The following is a 23,771-nucleotide window of genomic DNA, read 5'->3' as shown; positions in this document are numbered from 1 at the left end:
TGATTCAACGTTTATATTAGGTGTCTTGTTCTCGACACAGGTTAATTGCACCAAGTGACTCTACATCTCACTGCACCTGTTCCCACTTGTCGCTTGTCATATGAAATTGTTCAGTCATGAGACAGTTGCTCAAATCATTTACACAGTCAGCTGAAAGAGAAAGCAAAACTATATAACACACAATACTATACTCCTCAACACTGCCCCTAGCAACGCTGGTTTTCCATGTTCCTGCCCTTTTCCCAGAAACACTGCTTGTCCATGATCCTGCACTTTACACGTGAGTTTTTCCCTTATGAAGATTTTTACTGTAATATGATTGTTTGACAGCTTTGGACCCTTGTGTGCTGTATAGGAATGCGACACGTGATTTTACCTTTTTTTTTTTTTGTAGCCGGGGCGGGTCGCTAGTATAATATACAGAAAACACATGAACATGCAGCAATTACCTGTTTTAAATCTTTACTCTCTTTTTGTACACGTTATATCTGTGCATTAAAAGTCGCTTATCGTTATTGAGTTTATCTTTGCATGGTCTCAGTATCTCAAACCTCTAATTTGATTACTGAATATAAATACCAAATTGAAAATCATGTTCGGCAGCAGGAAGTTTGGCAGGAAGTCAGAGTCGTTTGGTTTTTAGAATTAAATCATGTTAACGTCACTGTTTATCTGTAAATGAAAATTTCTGTAAAAACCCAGCTCGCAGGTCTGATTCCTCCTGCCTGCTCGCGAAGCTGTGGGTGACCACCCACACCCACAGCTTGTGCGAGCGGCCTGGAGATGGTCGCGATTATCGCGACCATCGTGCTTGCGATGAGACCCTGTGGTAGGGTCTCGGCTCCCGCAAGCCAGAGTGGACTTCTTACTTCTAATAGAGCAGGAAGGCCCACAAATGCCAGGCATTGCTAAGCGAATGCCTGTGTTTGCCTAACCACCCCTCCTCCCCACCTACAAAATGGGGCGAGCTGTCACTCACCATCGACAGCCGTCCCGTCATGTAGCGAGCCCCAGAGTGACTGAATTTCAGTCACTCACTGGGGCTCATGCATGTGCACGCCGGAGGCAACGTATGCACAGGGGGCGAACATCGACCCGCTTGCGAGCGCTGTGTGCTTGCAAGCGGGTCTGAATCAGGCCCATAGTCCCCACTGATAATAATGGGGATTGCGATGTGCAGTGCTAATTAGCATTTTGCCAGTGATTGCTGTGAAATCTCCTGCATTAGGCTATTAGTACTGTACATAGCTACAAAACATAAAATGATGCAGAAACTGCAAGTACTGTGCTACATGCTGTTTATAAATAAAAGTTTGATAAATAGACCATTACTGTAAGTGAGTGAATTGGATTAGCCCAGGCTGTGCTCTGAGAGACATGATTGCACAGGATAATGCTTTGTTACCTCCCTAATGTGCAACATTTCTCATAAGGGCGAAGGGGCATTTAGTTGCTTTTTCTTTTTTCGAAGATTGTGATGTTTTTATTTAATCTGGCTCAGTGACATCCGGTTATTTTCTGACTTTGATCTGTGACTCAGAAACGTTTTTGATGATTCTGATGGATTGTTTGGGAAATACCGGAATTAACCCAGGAGAGTAGGTGACCCTCCAGGGTATGGCTCATCTTGTGACGTAGGTGGGCACACTATTGTGTAACAGTGGGCAGTGCCTGATTATGGAAGTAGCACCATTATAGCCCCTGCAGTTATCCTTTATTCTGCCCATCCAGGATCTCTTAGAAAGAAAGTCCAAAAAGCAGGCAAGTAGGTCACAGAGGGCGGAATTCAATTCTTTTCATCCCCTATCACGCCCGACGGAGCTATTCTATTCTTGCTCCTGTCGGGCGCGATCAGCTGCCAAGCGCTACATTTCAGCTCGCAGCCCCTGGGGGATGAGAGCTGAAATGTGCGAAAAGTGACACGTTTGGGCGCCCAAACATCACTTTTCGCAATCGCGCCCAGCACTTTGGTCGGGTTTAGCTGCTTTACTGTTTAGCTGGCCCCACAGGATGTTGCTGTACCCAAGCCCAGAATTTCTCTTGGCAGCTCTGGAGGTGACAGGGAGAAACAGGAGGGCTTAGTGATGGGGTAACAAGGCCATGGAGGGAGGGAGAGAGGTGAGAGTGGAGGAACAGGAAAGTTGGGGGAAAGAAGCAGAGGGTTGGAAGGGAGACTGATGAGAGAAAAAAGGGGGAACAGCAAGTGGAGAAGACAAGAGGGGGAGGATAGGGATGGATAAAGTAGGGGATTATGTGGGCACTGAATAAAGTGGGTGTTTGAAGAAAGGGCCTTCATGCTGTGGACGAGGTAATAAGTGAGATGAAAAGAGTGGAGGCTGTGTGATGTAGGGACAGTGTGATATAGAAACAGTGTGATATAGAGACAGTGTGATGTAGGGACAGTGTGATGTAGGGACAGTGTGATGTAGTGACAGTGTGATGTAGAGACAGTGTGATGTAGAGACAGTGTGATATAGAGGCAGTGTGATATAGAGACAGTGTGATGTGATGTGATGTAGGGACAGTGTGATGTAGGGACAGTGTGATATAGAAACAGTGTGATATAGAGACAGTGTGATGTAGGGACAGTGTGATGTAGGGACAGTGTGATGTAGTGACAGTGTGATGTAGAGACAGTGTGATGTAGAGACAGTGTGATGTAGAGACAGTGTGATATAGAGGCAGTGTGATATAGAGACAGTGTGATGTGATGTGATGTAGGGACAGTGTGATGTAGAGACAGTGTGATATAGAGGCAGTGTGATATAGAGACAGTGTGATGTGATGTGATGTAGGGACAGTGTGATGTAGGGACAGTGTGATATAGAGACAGTGTGATGTAGAGACAGTGTGATATAGAGACAGTGTGATATAGAGACAGTGTGATGTAGGGACAGTGGGATGTAGAGACAGTGTGATATAGAGACAGTGTGATATAGAGACAGTGTGATATAGAGACAGTGTGATATAGAGACAGTGTGATGTAGGGACAGTGTGATGTAGGGACAGTGTGATGTAGGGACAGTGTGATGTAGAGACAGTGTGATGTAGAGACAGTGTGATGTAGAGACAGTGTGATATAGAGGCAGTGTGATATAGAGACAGTGTGATGTGATGTGATGTAGGGACAGTGTGATGTAGGGACAGTGTGATATAGAGACAGTGTGATGTAGAGACAGTGTGATATAGAGACAGTGTGATATAGAGACAGTGTGATGTAGGGACAGTGGGATGTAGAGACAGTGTGATGTAGAGACAGTGTGATATAGAGACAGTGTGATGTAGGGACAGTGTGATGTAGGGACAGTGTGATGTAGGGACAGTGTGATGTAGAGACAGTGTGATGTAGAGACAGTGTGATGTAGAGACAGTGTGATGTAGAGACAGTGTGATATAGAGGCAGTGTGATATAGAGACAGTGTGATGTGATGTGATGTAGGGACAGTGTGATGTAGGGACAGTGTGATATAGAGACAGTGTGATGTAGAGACAGTGTGATGTAGAGACAGTGTGATATAGAGACAGTGTGATATAGAGACAGTGTGATATAGAGACAGTGTGATGTAGGGACAGTGGGATGTAGAGACAGTGTGATATAGAGACAGTGTGATATAGAGACAGTGTGATATAGAGACAGTTTGATATAGAGACAGTTTGATATAGAGACAGTGTGATGTAGGGACAGAGTGATATAGAGACAGTGTGATATAGAGACAGTGTGATATAGAGACAGTTTGATGTAGAGACAGTGTGATGTAGAGACAGTGTGATGTAGAGACAATGTGATGTAGAGACAGTGTGATATAGAGACAGTTTGATATAGAGACAGTTTGATATAGAGACAGTGTGATGTAGAGACAGTGTGATGTAGAGACAGTGTGATGTAGAGACAATGTGATGTAGAGACAGTGTGATATAGAGACAGTTTGATATAGAGACAGTTTGATATAGAGACAGTGTGATATAGAGACAGTGTGATGTAGGGACAGAGTGATATAGAGACAATGGGGTAGATGTACGAAGCCCAGAAGTGGTATCAGCGCACATTATGTGCACTGATACCGCTTCTCCCCGATGTATGATTGGGGGTCTGGGCGGTAATTGACAGGGGCGCTATCTACAAGACAGCAGCGCTGATAGCCTGGGCTATGTACGAACGGTCACAACGTCTGACCGTTCGGCTGGCTGTAGCTGTCGTTACCGACAGCTACAGCCTGGCGCTAGCCTTCCCACAGCAGGGACAGCGCTGTCCCTGCTGCGGTGGCTGCTGGCTCCACGCGGGGATCTCGCGCTACTTGCGTAATAGGCATTACAGTGTGTGGCATAATGTGTAAGGGGCATTGCGGTGTGTGGCATAATATGTAAGGGTCATTACTATAACGAGACAAAAATAACAAACACTGTAAACAGTCTATGGGGTGGGGGCACATTTTTAACTTTTGCACTGGGAGCCAAATTGTGTATCAAGTCAACGGCCCTGTATTCATTTTACCAAAATGCCATGGTGGGGGGGGTATCAGAAACTTTTTGGCAGGGGGGAGCAAAATTTATAGTTACGCCACTGACAGAACCGATCCAGTCAGAAGTGTTTTGAACAACAAGAGCAATCAGCAAGAGCAGCAGCAGATAGGAGAGAACCAGCAATGTCCAAGCAGCGAGAGCAGTAAGGAGTTTCCTGGATATACATACAGCAGCTGATGGTGAATTTGGTCATTCACATAAGTATGTTGCTAGATGTCCTTCAGAAAGTGTTCTAGCTTTGAGACTGTTCTCCTTCAGTTTTCCTCCAGCTTATCTCTGGTGTAAATCCATCTTAGTTATCAAATTGTAATTACACTTATAATCTAAACTTTGGGCCAAATGTAATAGCATGAGAGTTTCTGACACTTTTTAAACTTTACACAGAAAAAAAGAGATTTGCCCCCCAGCACACTGCAGCAAAAACAATACTTAAATCCTACATGATAATAGCGATTCAGAGGTATTAGTTACATACATTTGCAAATATATGAAGAAGCGCCAGGCCAATCGTCAAGGCTCCTCTATACTGGCATCCCTAACATTAAGGGGTTCACGTCCGAGAAGCAAGGCACCCCAAAAAAATTCCAGCCAAGGGCCATCCCCAGGGCATCACACGAAAAAGGGAAAAAGGTGATAGTGAAGTGTAAAGAAAAGATGTGTAAGGATAAATCAATAAGTGTTAATGAAATGAGAAAGAATTAAAATGATATAAATAATATACAAACAAATTGAAAAGTGATAAAAGTATTCTATATGAATTAAGTGGCGATGCCATGAGAAAGGTCCAGTTAGAACCCCCCCCGGGGGCCCCACTCCCAAACGCTCACCCCAAAATAATTATTGAAACATAATGGTAGCACCCACTCTGGGTCATATAATTACAATTGGTGTACTGCATGATAACAGTACATATATAAGCTGAGAGCTAACTTACCTTGGAGGTACCCCAAAAAATCTCCACATGGCACTACAAGAATCAGCACATCCTCCTAATGCTGACTCCCTTCATGCCTCTCCAAACTGCAAAAAAATATTTTTTTGCATATTTTTTTGCAATTTTTTTGGCATTTTTTTGCACTTTTTAAACTTTGCCAATGTAATAGAGTCCAAAAACAAAGTAACAGAGCGAACTTGCATGTTTTTTTAGACTTAAAAAACTCTCACGATTTAAAATCTCATTCAGATGTTTTCCCATTTTGAAGATAAAACTCCACCAATGTGAGAGGTTACTGCTAAACTCTCACATTTTCTAACCTCTCACCCTATTACATTTGGCCCTTTGAATCTAAGACTGACTTTAGCAGCCTATGGCTATGCAGCCTAACTGATCACTAATAACTAAAGCTACAAACATGTGTCTGTATGCTCACTGATTGGGACCCCAGCCCCCTGAACTCAGCACACAGTAGATTGGGATGCAATAAACTCTAAAGGCCCCCATGCCTCTGATCGTGGATCTCATGATCCTGCGATCCGATGGGAAACGCTGTTCCGCCAGAGGACAATTTGACAATCATGATCGTGGCAATTCATCGCTGATGGATGGGGGCCTTAAGATAAACAAATTGTAAGAGGGGAGTAGACCATCACAGATTGACAATAAATTCCTAACTTAATTTATAGAAATGGCTCCTAATATAAAAGTAATGGCAATTTACCTAAAACTATTTTTCAAAGCTGTACTTTTACAATCAATATAACAGCATCTGATGGGAGCAGTAGTGACAATTTACCTGCAATTCAGAGAAAGAGAGAAGTCACATCAGTCTTTCCATGCTGTTCATATGGCTAAAAAGATCTCCGGTGTAACTCCATTTTAGTTATCAAATTGTAATTACACTTCTAATCTAACACTTTGAAACTAACACTAACTATAGCAGCCTATGGCTATGCAGCCTAATTTATCACTAATGTATAAGATTTACTCCTTTTAATGGCTGCCTAGCGCTATAAATATCTTACGTAACCAGGGAGGGAATGTTCGGGCGAGCTTAGGGCACCTTCTCATATATGTAACAGTCGGACCTGTTCATACAGTATATAGCCTATTAGAAGCTATTGCTTGCTGAAGCTGGAGGTCTAGAGCAGGGGTCTTCAAACTTGGCCCTCCAGCTGCTGTGGAACTACACATCCAGTGAGTGTTATTGTGTTTCTGTTTATTTCTTCTGCAGGACATGCCTCCAGCTAGAAAGCGCTTGAAGAAGTTAGCCCACATTCCAAGGAAGGAGGTTACTGGCCTAGAACCTACAAAAGAAGAAATTGCTCTACATGAACTGGAATCTGGGAATGAGACTAAACTCGTTGAGTCCAGTGGGTCTCTTGTGGTCCAGGAGACACTAGAAATTCCAAAGGAAGGACAAATGGTGACCCCCATGTGCCATATACACCAGTATGATGACATAGACATCTGCTCAAAGTACCTGGTTGGGTGTTGTTCTCAGTTTCTTCTATGCCCGAAACATCACACAGTTTTACCATATGAATGGCAGCTAAGGGACAAAAGCACAAACATATGGTGTAGCGTGAAAGACGGGGCCCAGCAAGTCCTGGAGAGGCTGTACAGTAATCCCGCTAAGGCACAAATGACTGGAATACATCAGTAAGTTTAGGATAAATGATCAATTTCATATGCTATTAATACTCTAATATAGGTTCCTTCACCCCTTTTCCTATAAATAACTCCTACATGGCACTTCTCTCCCTACCCAGGGGCTCTGTGATCCTCATTGACCTCACTTGCATGATGGTCCACAATAGCCAAGTGTTTGATAGTGTTCGACGTCTCTCCACCTCCAGATCTTCTGCTGTGGAGTTCCATACCAACTACAAGTACTATTATGAGGCCAAAGAGGATGTGTGGAAGGAATATGGTCCGGTAAGGGATGGAGATTGTTTATACGTGTTTATAAATATCCAGCTACACATTGGATCATAGAGTATTCCTGCAGATTGTGAGAATTGCACTGATCAGTTTTTATTTACTACCATGAATTACTGTTGATGTACTATAGTATAAGCGTGTAAGTGTGCTATGAACACTTTAGTGCAAGTAGGTCTTGATTCTAAACTTATGCATCTTAGCATATCTCCAGGCAATTTTGTGCTGGAGGCATCTCAGGAGCTTCTCTCCGTATGTAAAATTGTTGTTATTGGTTGTCAATTGGGAGGATGCTTTAGAGATTGTGGCAGTGTCATGGGAGTGTAGTGGGTGCATAGACAGAGTTGAACCCTATTTTGAGTCCTGCATATGCTGAGGGGACATCCATTTCAGATGGATCTCTTGCATCCTAAACATAAGGATTTCTAATAGAAGAGTATTTAAATATCATCCTGTCACTTGTATGTTCTCAATATAAAAGCACTATTTTTATGTATGTAAGCAGGGCATTAATGCAACCTGTGCTGTCCTGTACATGTGACATCATGACATTACGATGAGGGAGTGGGGCCACCAGGACAAGGAAAAAACTGAGTGCCCGGTGCATCTTCTGCAGCTCTGTGGTGACTCTCCAGGCTACAGTTCGCCATTCTAGACAAGCCAATACAGATGCCCCCGGGTAACAACTAGAGATGTGTGCGGACCCCTGTGTTATGTTTTTGGTTCTAAATCTCTGTCGTGTTTTCCTTTTGGCAAAACCATCCTCGAATGTTTTGGATTTCTTTAAAAGTTTATACGAACAGCTAAAATTATGTAATTTGGATGTGTTTTTATTCCTACAGTATTATTAACATCAATAACATTCATTGCCACCCAATTTTGACCACCTTACAGCTCACAATATTGTTTTCACCCATATTGGCCAAAGGCTGAAGTGAGTTGGCTGGCTAAAGTAAGAGACAGAGCAGCGGCACAAACACATGGCAGTTTAAAAGAATGTTTACATCTATGAAACATTGCCACACAGCAGTAGCAGCCAGGATGGCAGTTTAATAAACTATATAATGCTATAGAATGTTTTCATTAATCAAGAACTAGATCAGAGGAGCAAGGTCAGTGCAGGAAAATTGAGCGTGTGTATGTATTTAGTGGAAGCCAGGTAAAGCTTTTATTGATTTATTGATTGATTGATTGAATACTAACAGTAATAACTGTACATAAATGTAAATTGGCGACATGGAAAAGTTATTATGAAACAAGCTTCCACAATCTCAATGAGAATTTGAAAATGGAAAGGAAACTAAACACATTCCAAAGATGAAATCACTAGCCAATACAGGCTAGTTGAAGTCAATAATGATTATATGATTTGATTGAATGGTCATATGATTTGAAGATTATATAAAGATTCTATGATTTGATGATGAGAAGCTGCAAGATACAGAAGCATAGCAATGCACCAGCAAAGTACTACAATATATGCTACCTGTCAGACACACACAATCTTGGCAAAGCCCTCAATGAATAGTGGTGCATGATGGCATTGTCCTTAGGCTCTACCACCCTTATGTTGCATAATAAAAAGGACATGCACAGTTTAACAAACCAAGTACTTTAGCGACAGGGACTGCCATTTGGTATGTAGTCTGGAAGCCGGTGGTCGAAATGCCTCACGCTGGCCTCACGCCTGTCAAATCCTGGCATGGGACTAATGATAGGCGTCGAAATCCCGACGCCTATCATTATCCACCCCCCAAAATACAGATGCCTTGCATACCGAATGAAAGTAAGCCGGGCATCAGGACCTCTTAGCCGCGGTAGGTTTAGGGACTCCCAGGGGGATTTAGGATTAGGCTTAGGCTAGAGGAAGGGGGGGTTAGGGTTAGGCACCCCAGGGGGAGGTTAGGGTTCAGGACCCCCCCAGGAGGGTTAGGTTTAGGGTGCGGGGAGGGGAAGTTAGGTTTAGGCACCCCTGGGGGGAAGTTAGGGTTAGGCACTAGGGGGGAGGTCAGGATTAAACACCCCTAAGGGAGGGTTAGAGTGAGGGGGGGAAAGGGGTAGGGATAGCCTACTTAGCTCCTCTGTTGGGATCTTCACCCATTGGGCTGCCGGCGTCGGGATTTCAACCGCCCCGGCGGTCATACATACTGATTCCCTGCCACTTTGGTGGCTAAAGTGCCTGGATTGTTTGGGCTCCCACAAAAGAAAACATCTTGTTGGCTTAATTAAACCAAGCTATCAATGCGCTTAAGGGCAGCTAACAGTGTTGTTGATCAATGTCACAGTTGGAAGATGTCACTGTCATCCTCACCATCCCCACTGGAATACACCATTTCTGTTTGTTGTAATTAGTGTACAAGGTCTTCCTCATAGAATTTGTAGTTCATTTTGATCAGTTTTTAAAAAAAATGTTGGAAGTAGCCTCCTAGGATGATCGCTCACAAGTTTCATGACTATGCTAAACACTCTTTCTAAGTACACACCGGAGGGTGGGCAGCTTAATTAAAGCAAGCTAGTTTGTACAAGGGGCTTTAAATTCCCAGTTTTCCACTCAGTATTCAAAGGGACTGTGTGAGCATAATCATCCACCTGTCATGATCTGGTACAAGGAATTCCTCTGTGGAGGACAGGGAGCCGGGGGGTTGGAATGGCAAGGAGACAGCTAGAGGAGTGACAGTACTAGTTTCCTAAATAAAGGTCAAACCCTAGTGTTGGCTAGACCTTACCAGAGGCGCAGAGTCTAAACACCTCAGTCTTCTTCACCAGTGACCCCTCCTATTGGGATTTGGGTTTTGCCGCACCGAGTGAGCAGATCGCAGCTCTCTGGTTAGGTACCTAGGAGTGACAAGGAGACTAGGGACTGACAGTAGTATAATGAGTGGAATTATGCACTATGAAACATTGCAGGATTCAGAGGCAGGATACAGCAGGAAATGACACAGGAGATCCAGGCACAGACTAGTTGGGAGTGATGAGAGATACTAGACGCTTTGGTAACTCAGAAGATCTGGACACAGGGTAGTGTAAGGAAGCTCAGTAATCCAGACAGAGAGAGACACTGGGGCATAAATTTACTAAAGTGAGAGTTTTTAGAAATTGAGATGTTGCCAATAGCAACCAATCAGATTCTACTTAACATTTAACTAGCACCTTCTAGCAGATAACTACAGTCTAATTGGTTGTTATGGGCAACATCTCCATTTCTAAAAACTCTCACTTTAGTAAATTTACCCCTGGGTGTACAGTGAACTCAGACGCAGGGTAGTTTAAAGTCACTCTAGATCCAGTCGCGGAATGGAGATAACTGTGCAGGTAACTTCTGACAAATATGGAATACAAGTAATTGTGCAGGGAACTCAGACACAGGTGAGTGAACTTGATACACTGTAGATATAATCGTGGGTATAACGGAAGGTGCTTCGTGAATCAAGACGCAGGGAAAGTTACTGAATCTAGTGAATCTAGGAGACACAGGAAACTGGTAAATGAGACAGAGCTGGGTAAACACACGAGGATTAACTGAAGCAATAATACTAAAGAGCCAGATGCAAACTAGCTATGGGATACGCTATGAAAGTAACCTAGAGCCTGGAATAAATACTGGCATCACAGTCACTGGGAAAGCGAAGTTGAACAGCAACTTCCTGTTCCTGGAGTCAGACTAAATATCCCTAGGTAGCTGGTCATTGGATCAGAAGATCAGCTGAGTGACTGCAGGACTACCATTGGGAGAGACTAGTCAGATAATATAGACCAACATGGCTGCACCCATGCCCACCACCATGGGTACGAGGATGCATGCACGGAAGCCCTAGCAGACCCTGGGAAGAATACTCAGCCACCACTCCCAGCAACTGAACACCTAAGCCCAAAGACGCCAACACAGAGGTGAGTAGTGGCCGATCCCAGGCTGCATCCTGACACCACCATTCTATTAATGCTCACTATATCAGATTGAATCACAGTAGAGGTGCCAAATATTTAGGGCAATTATTTTATTTCACTTTGGTGCATTGAGTTGACTCATCCTTCCCCCCAATGGATCTCTTGGAAAAGGTCAGGTTTTTTTCCTGGCAGCAGAATTTTTTATGAGAAACTGAAGTAGGAAACATTGTGTCCTACTTGAGCTGAAAACTTGTATTCAAGTACTTCTTCTATATAGCGAACAAACGATTTTCGGCTGCACTGACTGGTTCGCGCATGCGTATTATAAACCGTACGCATTCGCAGATGGGCGAACATCGCTCGGGACGAGCGTACGGCCGCTTACGAGCGGCTCTGAATGAGGTCCAAAGTGTGTGCCCATCACGGCAATGAAGTAGATGACTACATCTATAATTGTCTACAACAAGATGCATTAATTCCAGGTATTGGATGCAGATATAATGCTGCATACTTGATTTCTCTTGTAAATGATTGTTTCACAGTCATTTTTTGTTTGAAACTGCGAGTCTTCTTGGTCTCCTGCTGTGATAAAGATTCACCCCTAGCAGCAGCAGCAGCAGCCCTAGCATGTAATGATTCTTCTTGGGAATCCTAGATAGGGGAGGAGTCAGTTTGCCTTTGAAAATTGGGTGATGAAGGTGTTGCTGGTGGAGATTGTATGTGCTGGCATCTATCCAAACTGCTATGATTTTCTAGATTTTGCTAAATAATTTGCATGAAATTGCTGCAAATGACATAACAGGGAGGAGGTGACAGGGCTCTGCCGGGGATCAGCGCGGCCTTACCTCCTCGCCGGCTTCCTTTGATCTCCCGGGCGGTCGGGCAGCTGGCGCGGCGGCTGAGAGGATGCTGAGCATTATCCCCGTGCGTAGGGGACTGCGGGCGGTCCGGTGTCTGGACTCGGGTTCCCAGCATGGGCGCCGCCATGTCAGTCGGCCCATGTGACTGTACTTCTGGCCTGGGATAGGTGAGCATCAGCTGATCGCTGTGCACCTATCAAAGGGTTCTATGGGGTATATAGCCCGCTTCCACCTTTCTGCAAACTGCCTGAACAACGGTTGTCTCCTAGTCCCTAGTTGAGTTCCGGTCCAGGTTCCTGGCGTTCTATTTCCTCTACAGTGTGTTCCATCTCTGCCTGTGTGCCAAGACGTTACTGTGATCCCTGTGCAACAGTGAGTTACCATCTGCCTGTGTGCTAAACGCGTCTCTAGTGAACTTCTTGCAACAGTGTATTACCATCTGCCTGTGTGCTAAACGTGTCTCTAGTGAACCTTGTGCAACAGTGAATTACCATCTGCCTGTGTGCTAAAACGTGTCTCTAGTGAACCTTGTGCAACAGTGAATTACCATCTGCCTGTGTGCTAAACGTGTCTCTAGTGAACTTCATGCAACAGTGTATTACCATCTGCCTGTGTGCTAAACGTGTCTCTAGTGAACAAGGTGCAACAGTTAATTACCAGCTGCCTGTGTGCTAAACGAGCCTCTAGTGAACTTCATACAACAGTGAATTACCATATCTGCCTGTGTGTTAAACGTGTCACTAGTGAACTTTGTGCTACAGTATTGCCAGACTTCTTTACGTTGTTTGTGGATCACTCCACAGTGCCTTAAACCTTAGGCATCTCTTATTAGGGCCACGGTTATTTGTGTCTCCAATTCCCACTGAGCTCGGGTACCTGGTCAAAGGACCACGACCTGCTCACAGGGTGCAGCTAAGCCCAAATCCCGATTGGAGGGGTCACTGGCGAACACCATCCTGTGGGTTAGACTCCGCACCATTGCCCAGGTCTCGTCAACACTCGAGAGCTGTGGATGAGGAGAACATATATCCAGGCCCCTCGCCTTCGTTTCCTCCCGCAACCCGGACTCAGAGTTTCCACTCCCCCAGCGCCAAGCGTGACAGGAGGTGCCTAGATTGTTAACCTCTGCTTTACTTTGGCATCACAAATGGTACAATTACCTTGACAATTGCTGACAGGATTTGTGTGAAAATGTCCACATGGAAGATTTGGATGTTTTGGTCTTATACCCGGGCATGAAAATGTCCTTCTTTTAATAACTGGCAGGATCTTTTGTTACTGGTGGCTGACTAACTTTGACACAAAGAACATCATCCTCCTGAATTTTATCAAACACATTCATCATCAACATCCTCATTAGAGCCAGATACACAAATATTATACTTATCCTGTTGCACTTCAATAGTAGCATCCTTAATGTCTACAACACTACTCATCTTTACATTTACAGAGGTGCATAAATGGTGGAAGAAGGCTTCTCTTTGGAAATGGCAGACTCAAACAAGGCACTCATGGACACCCTTAGACTTTCCTCAGGGATCTGTGAAGTTTGTGAATAATTTGAGGTTCTGGTCAGACCTCTCATTGGTGTACGATGGGCATAACTTTGACCCAGGGATCCTATTCTGGACCTCCCACTGGATGGATTTGGATAAAAACTTCACAGAGGGGTAGTAATTGGTCTGGGATGCCTAATGGAGTGGTTGGGGTCCCAGTCGGACCTCACGGCGGAGATCACCGGGCAGTACTTTGACCCAGGGAGCCTGTTCTGGGCCTTCCACTGGATGGCTTTGGACAACATCACATAATAAATGTAATAACTTGAGGATTTAAACCCGAGCAATGCTGGGTACTTCAGCTAGTATATGATATACAGCAGCCTCTTTGCAGTATTGGATTGCAGGTGGTACTATTGTCTGTCAAACACACAGTCTGCAGTTTGCTTTGCAGTGGGAATGTTATATGCAATCCAAAACACGCTAGATCTGACATTTCCACAAAAATTTCATTCTGCCTTATTCTGAGATTAGAATTTGGGATTCAATTCCACTTGGAAACAAAAAGTTCAAATATTTGGATTTACTTAAAACCAAACCGCTCATCTCTAGTAGCAACAGTTCCGAAACCTAGGCACCACTCACACACCCCTAGTTATGGCCTTGTATGTAAGTCCCAACTCCCAACTCCTGTTATTGCATTTTGCGAAGACTAGGAAATTAACATAAAAAGGTGGAGACCACCTCCCCATACAGCCATTTAAAACCCGCTCTGAGCTATCGGATCTCAGGTCTCCTTCTATACTATTGCTGGGTCATTTTTTCTTATCCTTCCTTTCTTGCCTCCTGCAGGACTTTATGAAGTCTATAGAAGATGGCCTGATGGACAAATGTGAAGAGGTGATCTGTAAGAATTCCGAGTATGTCTATTCTCTCCATCTGACCGACATGGTGCAAATGAACCTCGATACCAAAACCAAGAGGAGGATGAGGAAACGACCGGAATTCAGATCTTCTGCCTCAATGACATCGAAGCTCTGGTGAGAGGGGACACAGACATGATCTCAGAAACACTGGAACTTTTTATGGGGTTACACACCAGACTGAGAAAAATGCTGTCTAAAATTTACTACCCACATGCAAACATACCTGTACTTTCAAGGAACCCTAATGGTCCAGGTTTGAAGGCTATCCATGGTTGAGCACAGATGGTTAAATAAAAAAAGTTAAGTACAAATAAAGTAATCTGTGCTCAAGCATGGTTATCCTTAAAACCTGGACCATTAGGGTGCCTTGATGACTAATTTGGGAACCTCTGGTATAGGGAATGATTATTGGCCTGATGCAGACTTGCATGTGAAGTGGCTGCAATTTCTGTGCTGAGATCTCCACCTGTATTCAGAGACAGAGTGGAATATTTGGCCATTGGCACATTGGCCATTGGTTTTCATCTCAAAGCCACAGGATTTACTATGGTGAAAACTCCAAACACTGGTGATGTGCGGTGATTTCAAACCCCCTAAATTGCACGCAGTTCATTGCAACCCATTCGGCCTGGGAAATCCAGATGGGAAACATCCTGCTTCTCCATACATTTTTTTAACAGCTCATTGCCATATCTCTCAACAAATGGACTTTAAAAATGCGGGGTGTGACCTTGGGGGAAGAGCGCGTGGCTTTAGCCCATTTTCATCACTCTGGGAGGATGATATTTCTATCTGTTAAATCCACAGCTCCGAACATATGATGCCATGATGTCGCAATAAGGGTGGTGGGGCCGCGGGCACCAGGAATGAGCAGCTTGCTCTGAACATCCTAATGACGCTCCGGGCAGCTCTATATCTGATCACATAATACATAGCGCCCCCGCTGATCACATAATACATAGTGCCCCCTCTGATCACATAATACATAGTGCCCCCTCTGATCACATAATAGACAGTGCCCCCTCTGATCACATAATACATAGTGTCCTCTCTGATCACATAATATATAGTGCCCCCTCTGATCATATAATACATAGTGCCCCCTCTGATCACATAATACATAGTGCCCCCTCTGATCACATAATACATAGTGCCCCCTCTGATCACATAATACATAGTGCCCCCTCTGATCATATAATACATAGTGCCCCCTCTGATCACATAATACATAGTGCCCCCTCTGATCACATAATACATAGTGCCCCCTCTGATCACATAATACATAGTGCATCCACTGATCACATAATACATAGTGCCCCTGCTGATCACATAATGCATAGTGCCCCCTCTGATCACATAATACATAGTGCCCCCACTGATCACATAATACATAGTGCCCCCTCTGATCACATAATACATAGTGCCCCCTCTGATCACATAATACATAGTGCCCCCTCTGATCACATAATACATAGTGCATCCACTGATCACATAATACATAGTGCCCCTGCTGATCACATAATGCATAGTGCCCCCTCTGATCACATAATACATAGTGCCCCCACTGATCACATAATACATAGTGCCCCCTCTGATCACATAATACATAGCGCCCCGGTGATCACATATTACATAGTGCCCCCTCTGATCACATAATACTTAGTGCCCCCACTGATCACATAATACATAGTGCCCCCTCTGATCACATAATACATAGTGCCCCCTCTGATCACATATTACATAGTGCCCCCACTGGTCACATAATACACAGGGCCTGATTCAGACCCGGTCGCTAAGCTGCGCTCGCTTGCTAGGGGCGATAATCACACATCTGTGCATGCGTATGATTTGCAGTGTGCGTGCGCAAGCCAGTCACTGCGATTTGGAAGCATGCACTCATAGTACACTGACTGGATGCTACTTTGAGTGACAGATAGCGCCGTTTGTGGGTGGTAACAGGAGAAGGTGCTTGTGAACGGGGTAGTGGTGGTGCGAACGCAGGCGTGTCTGAGCTTCAAACGGAGTTTAATGGGCGTGCATAAATAGCAAAGTAGCGTCACTGAACACATCACTTGGTTGTTTTTTTGCCTGAACTGATAGCAGTGCTTGCAGTGGGGTAGGGTCTACCTCAAGGGCTGCAAGCTCCTGTGATGGCTCTCGATGTTACCGATGATTCATACACTTCCTGGAGATGACGTGGGTTAAGAATGAAAAGTGGGCATCTTTAAACACCAGCGTATGGTCACTGCCGTCACTCTCTAAGATATAGAGGGCGTCCTTAAGCCAGCCAATGTGATTGCGGGATTTGCATACCTGGCCCCTTTTGGAAACGAGCGAGCGCAGCTTAGCGACTGGGTCTGAATCAGGCCCATAGTGCCCTCGCTGATCACATAATGCATAGTGCCTCCACTGATCACATAATACATAGTGCCCCCCCTGATCACATAATACATAGTGCCCCCTCTGATCACATAATACATAGCGCCCCCTCTGATCACATAATACATAGTGCCCCCTCTGTTCATATAATATATAGGGCCCCCTCTGATCACATAATAAATAGTGCATCCGCTGATCACATAATACATAGTGTCCCCTCTGATCACATTATACATAGTGCCCCCGCTGATCATATAATATTTAGTGCCCCCTCTGATCCCATAATACATAGTGCCCCCACTGATCACATTATACATAGTGCCCCCACTGCTCACATTATACATAGTGCCCCATGTGATCACATAATACATAGTGCTCCATGTGATCACATTATACATAGCACCCTCTTGATCATATAATACATAGTTCTCCCGCTGATCACATAATACATAGTGCCCCCACTGATCACATAATACATAGTCCCCTCACTGATCACATAATACATAGTCCCCTCACTGATCACATTATACACAGTGCTCTAACTGATCACATTATACATAGTGCCCCATGTGATCACATTATACATTGCCCCATGTGATCACATTATACATAGTGCCCCATGTGATCACATTATACATAGTGCCCCATGTGATCACATTATACATTGCCCCATGTGATCACATTATACATTGCCCCATGTGATCACATTATACATTGCCCCATGTGATCACATTATACATAGTGCCCCATGTGATCACATTATACATTGCCCCATGTGATCACATTTTACATTGCCCCATGTGATCACATTATACATTGCCCCATGTGATCACATTATACATTGCCCCATGTGATCACATTATACATTGCCCCATGTGATCACATTATACATAGTGCCCCATGTGATCACATTATACATTGCCCCATGTGATCACATTATACATTGCCCCATGTGATCACATTATACATTGCCCCATGTGATCACATTATACATAGTGCATCCGCTGAGCACATAATACAGAGTGCCACCTGCAGAACCGTAGCAAGATGATATTTCTCCTTGTGATATCCACATTTCTTAACATGTGACACTATAATGCCACAAAGAGGGGGAGGAAGGAGCGGCATGCTCTGAGCATCCTAAGGACGAACCAGGCAGCTCTATAGGCTTCAGGGTGCCATTCACCATTCACCCTGCAAGTGAAACGCTGGTACACGGGGGAAGGCTGATGCCACCCTTTAGGCCCCTGCACCCTTGGTGGTGACACTACTTGCCCACCCCTAGTTATGGACCTGCCCCACACTACAGTACATGGCCAGTCTTGTGGTTTTCTGCTCACGTGCAGTAATTGTGTATAGCCCATATTTTTAGATAGCATCCTGCCTGCCCCTGTAAACAGAACCAGGACACGTTCTGTATGCTCTGCAGCACTGCAATGCTCTGCAATACTGTGTCCCTGTGAAATATTACTTTGTGGTTGATGTAGTGTTCTGCCCTTGCTCCTATCTGTCCAGCTGCCTCCTCTCTGTACTGCAGCAGATGTAGGAAGCCACAACTTGTACTGCAGATTGTTTATTCCAGTGACTGAACATGGAGCTTCTAAATGTCCCTGACTGCCAGGTGTAGTCTCAGATTGTAAATGTCCCAAGTTCTCCATATTGACCATATGCACAGAACAATTCCTGTTGCTTTGTGTACCTGATGTAATTTTCACCATCATTCTTATTCCCTGGCTTTTACAGATTAATATCTTCATACTAAACTATAACCTGTTGCTGACTGTAATGAAGCCAGTAAATCTAGCGTTTCAAGGGCTACTGAAAACCGTATCTGTGTCACCAAAATGGAAGGAGTTATGCGGATGAAAATGACTGACAGCAACTGTCATTAAATAGCTGCTTTTTGGCTGTTTCAGGACACTCTCCGTCTGCTTGCTAAACTCAACCGCACAGTCTAACAAGCACGAGAGTGCTGGAAGCGTGTACCCCGATACCTGGCTGATAACGGACACCTCACTCATTTTTGAGGAGACCCCGCTGACATATGCAGACAGAGAGTACTCGGGTGTGTACAGCTACTTCCACAAGACGATGCCGGAGCACAGATATTTCATCCACCAGATCTCCCGGGTACAGAACTACTACCAGTGGGAGAAATACTTCAGGTGAGATTGTGGGCTTAAATAATATTTGCTTCCATATTGGCTGAGGCCAGGGAATGTGACCGCCTGTAGCTGGCCTGCCGTCATTGGCTATAATATCACAGTGTGAGCGGCCGGTGTAAGGAGAGTTATTACTAGTATAAGAAGAGGTAGCTTGAATGATGTTAAGCTTGAGAGCATTATAGTTACACAATTTATGATTATTTGTTACAGGAAGAGGGCGTACATGTCTCAGAGTCCTGGCGACCCAGAGAAAAGCACTTTGGAACGACATCTTTTCCACGGCACAAATGCAACCAACATAGAAGCCATTTGCAAGCTGAACTTTGATCCTCGTGTTTGCAGTGTTACGCTGTACGGTAAAGGCAGCTACTTCGCTAGGGACGCCTGCTATTCTCATTCTTATTCTCCTGCCACCGCCGATGGTTACCACTTCATGTTTCTCGCCAAGGTGCTACCGGGGCACCCTTCTGTGGGCAAAAATTGTGATGTTCGTCCACCTCCTTTAAATGCAGAGGACCCCGCAAGTCTCCTCTATGACTCTTGTGTCAACAAATGCCGAAACCCAGACATATTTGTAGTGTTTGATAATGACCAGTTCTACCCCTACTTTCTCATCAAATATTCTGAGATGCAGGACGTGGTTCTACTGGATTAAGGACCCTTATTCTTATTTCAACTCTTCACTGTTATCTCACTCCCCAGGATTTTTCACTTTTTATCTTTAACCACAAGCCATACTGTACATTACAGCCCCTTTGAGGATTGTCCTTTTGTTACCCCTGTGGGTTACAAACTTCAGGCGTTGTTGGGGACCTGTTTTGAACTGTTCGTCAGCTGCAGAGCTTTTGTATTTCCCCAGGGATCAGTCCTTCAGGAAAAGAAAGCAAACAGCCGCCATTGTCACCGACGGCAATGTTGAGTACACACCACCGGCCCTCTGCCTCCGCACACCTTAGGATTGCTGCTGCCCACCTTATAGCAGCGGACCACTAAGAGAAGCCACTGTTGGGGACTGGTCATTGCATTTGCCCAGGTGTCGGCCCTTTGGTGTAACCGGCTGTCATTGTTGGGGTGCTGCAGCATGGAGTGCTTACTGCCGGTTGGAAGATCCTTTCTCTCCCTCTCTACACACCAAGACTGAGCTGTTGTGCCCTGACTATCATCTGCTGACCCTCATTCAGGGCTACAAGATTACCAGCTCGAGACAACCAGGAGGTAATCTGTGGTGCTGCCTGTGTTGGTCTAACTGGGAATCCACGGGGGTATACGTGCTCATCTTGGGCTCCTTGGCTGGCCAGGGATTCAGCATCTCCTTTAACAAAACACCTTGTCTGTTTTCCTACCAACAACTTCTCCCCTCCCTCCCTATTGTGTCTTCTCCTTTCCCCTCCTGCTCCCCACTCCCTGTCCTACATCCTGTTTCCTTCCACCCCTCCCTGGCTACACAGTTGTTCCTATGCCCTCTTAGTGCCTTGGTGCTGGACATTTTTGTCTGAACTCTCTTCAACTCTTCATCATAAACGCTCCACTACTGGAATACTGGACCCTCGCTGTCTGCGTGTCCTGCACAGAACTTTCACTCCTCCTGGAATCTTTTTTTTTTTTACTCTTTATTATTTTCGATTTACCCATTAGCTGCTGGACCTGTGCGATTTGTCCCCTGGTGCTGTAGGGGGTTTTCGTTATTCATATAGACGATCACATATTTGTGCAATCTACCACTGTTGTGTACTTTGCGCCTGCTTCAGAGATTTATGCAATGCTGATATTTATGCAGATCGAGCGATTGTTTGCCATTGTGAACGCATGTAAGCTGTACTGTACACGTGCAGTGTTTGCACAGAGGATCAATTCTCAAAGTGAATGCATTTGGAGGAGATAACAGGGGGGGGGATTAAGCAAACGTAGGGGTGTCTGACTGTTTGAACACCATTTTGTGGGTGTGCATAAATTAGCCATTGTAATCTTCTTTGCAGCATGAGACCTCTCTGCATGTCTGTAGAGATGCAGTGTTCAGACTTGGGTCCCTATGCTCGGGTAAGCTTTGTAATCATTAGCATATTTTTACAGCTGCGTTTGCATTAGAGACCATCTCTGAATCAGTCCTTATATACGCTGTGTGTGCACTGCCATCTAGTGGCCATACAGGAAATGCTTAGAGATTTTTTTTCTAATTCCTGTTTGGGTTTGTTTTCTATACTACTGTAACACTTTTTTTTTTAATACGGCATCTACTTACATTTATTTTTCTGCATTTGAATGCTGTGTGTTATAGTTTTCCTTAGTAATCCTATTTGCACTGTAATTTAGGGGCTTAGTTATTAAAGCTATTTTGCAGGATATCACCCAAAGATATTGCCAGCACAATCTAAGTATCCCATAAGATCGCATCAGATACCTCAGATATCTGCCACTGTCCCTCCATATCCTACCGCAAACCCAGCCGTCCTAGGTTTTTATGGGGGCTGGTGTGCAAGTCGGATTCCTAAGTGCTTGCTGGTGACTCTTTATATCGGCAGCTTATACACACTAATATTACACATGTTGAAGGCATGACTGCTTTGTGAAGGGCTGTCTCATCGATTATTTAATTTTATTGGTGGATTTTATTTTACATAAAAAATATTTTTAATGGTGACGGGGTCAAATATGGCCCCATCGTATGCAAATTTTACATGAATCCCCATGAAAAAATACACATCATATCTAATGTTACATTTTATAAATATATCAAATTATAGTTACGATATATTGATGATGTCTTCATACTGTGGATTGGGGGAGGTAGCTTGCTAAATGTTTTTTTGAAGAATCTGAATTCTCTAGCTGGAACTACTCAATTTACATGCATCTCGAGGTCTATAAACTATCTGGACATCACAAATACATATTCAAAAGACTGCTTCAAGATCACAGTCTTTAATAAAACCACTGATTGTAATACATTGCTTTCTGAAGACCGCTTCCATCCAAAGCCCCTTAAGAGGGGCCTTCTCTTTTTGCATTTGGTGATGGTTACCAGAATATCATCCAATAGAACTTTACTACCTAAAGTACTAAGTATAATGTGCAATAAATTCTGGGACAGGGGGTATGACAGAGCAGAAGTTGATGAAGCCATTGAACGTTGTCTAAAGCTTACCATAAATACATTACTCTCTTCCAACCATACAAAAGAGTGCATTATATTTTCAAGCACTTTTTCTATAACACCAAATTGTATGCGCCAAGCCATTTTTAGACACTGGCACATCCTCCGTAGTTATATATTTGCTACACATAGTTCACAAATTTAAAGGACTCTGAGTCTGTGGTATACAGTATTCAGACATCAACACTATTCAGATATCAGCACTGTTAATACCAGTAGGAGCTGGTTAACATTAAGAAATGGTTCATTAAGATGCACTGGTTGTGTGTATAGCCCATTCCTACAGAGTGGAGATGTGTTTACTCACCCTAGAGATAAATGTTTTAAAGTTTGGAGAGAGATAAAGGCCCAGATTTATCTATGTGTCATATTCTTGCTATCACTCATTGCTCATCTTACATGATGCTCCAGCTGATCAGCTCCTAGCTGTCATGTGATTGAAAAAAAGCAGTTAGGAGCTGATTGGCAGGAGCACCATTTAAGATTAGTAACGAGTGATAACAATAATATCACTCGTTGATAAATCTGGGCTAAAGTACCAACCAATCAGCTCCTATCACTTTACAGGTTGTGTTTGAAAAATAACAGTCACATAATCTGAAAACACAGAATGATATGTGAGAGCAAGTTCCTTGTGTACATGATTATTTGTCCATGCAATCACATGTATATAGGAAAATCTACAGTATTTGGCTGCTGAAGGAATCCATCGCACTCCATCGTTCCTCAATCAGACAAGCGATGACACCGATGGAGCATACTACCCCTTCTGTTGCTAGGCATTTTCAGGAAGCTTGCCATACAATGCGAGACTTTAAACTGTAAATGTATGCCTTTGTTACATCTGTTACACCTTTTTTACCTTTGTTACACCTCTGCATATAGGCGGAGTCAGGCAGAAATTACTACAATAAAATACGTGCAGACTTATACAGAAGTTCAATTGTTTAACACCAACGGGACTCCAGTCTGACATGTATCTAATAAAAAAATTCTACATCAACTACATATGTATCTGTATTTTTCTGCTTTGCTGTCTCTGTTAACTTCCAAATGGCAGCTTATATACCCGGCTCTCTGAAATAACTCCTGAATAAGCATTTTAAATGGTAATAGAGATCAACTATAAAATATAAAAAGAATACTAATAGACAGTAGGGGGCAATGTTGCCTCAATTATTGGCATTAGCAATAATATAATATACAATTATTTACCTGGATTAGTCACAGAGTTATCCAATAATGACTATACTTGCAATGTAAACCCTTATCTGTCTGGTCACGTACGAACCAGGCAGCAATGTTTTTGCCTGATTTATTATGGATCGTAATTTCAACCGTGCATGCAGATTGTTACGCGTGCGCATTGGCTGAACCGCGATCGAATTGTGATTACACAGAATACAAGAACCCATCACAGAGTGAGTGACAGGGGGGTGGTTGGATAAACGCAGGCGTGTCTGTCCATTTGAATGCTGTTGCATGGGCATGCATACATTAGCCACTGCGA

General features: G+C 44.0%; 1 protein-coding gene across 1 annotated transcript; it reads left to right on the top strand.

Annotated features, from left to right (window-relative positions):
- The first annotated feature begins 243 nt into the window (after positions 1-243).
- LOC148505910 (protein mono-ADP-ribosyltransferase TIPARP-like) lies at positions 244-19,765 on the top strand. The gene is made up of 6 exons (XM_088447624.1): positions 244-280; positions 6,693-7,120; positions 7,231-7,396; positions 14,493-14,680; positions 18,862-19,110; positions 19,321-19,765. The coding sequence occupies exons 2-6, from the start codon at positions 6,696-6,698 to the stop codon at positions 19,763-19,765; spliced, it is 1,473 nt and encodes a 490-aa protein (XP_088303750.1). The 5' UTR covers positions 244-280; positions 6,693-6,695.
- Positions 19,766-23,771: the final 4,006 nt, after the last annotated feature.

The sequence above is a fragment of the Taudactylus pleione genome, unplaced genomic scaffold, assembly GCF_031769625.1.
Source record: "Taudactylus pleione unplaced genomic scaffold, aTauple2 ptg000435l, whole genome shotgun sequence".
In the NCBI taxonomy this organism is placed as follows: Eukaryota; Metazoa; Chordata; class Amphibia; order Anura; family Myobatrachidae; genus Taudactylus; species Taudactylus pleione.
This window is presented reverse-complemented; position numbering and strand designations above follow the sequence as displayed.

What these genes read in the sequence shown, in the direction of transcription:
- LOC148505910 (XM_088447624.1), top strand. Translation starts at nt 6,696, where the DNA reads ATGCCTCCAGCTAGAAAGCGCTTGAAGAAGTTAGCCCACATTCCAAGG. An exon ending in TCAATGACATCGAAGCTCTG is followed by an intron (nt 14,681 to 18,861) that starts GTGAGAGGGGAC and finishes TGGCTGTTTCAG; the next exon opens with GACACTCTCCGTCTGCTTGC. An exon ending in CAGTGGGAGAAATACTTCAG is followed by an intron (nt 19,111 to 19,320) that starts GTGAGATTGTGG and finishes TATTTGTTACAG; the next exon opens with GAAGAGGGCGTACATGTCTC.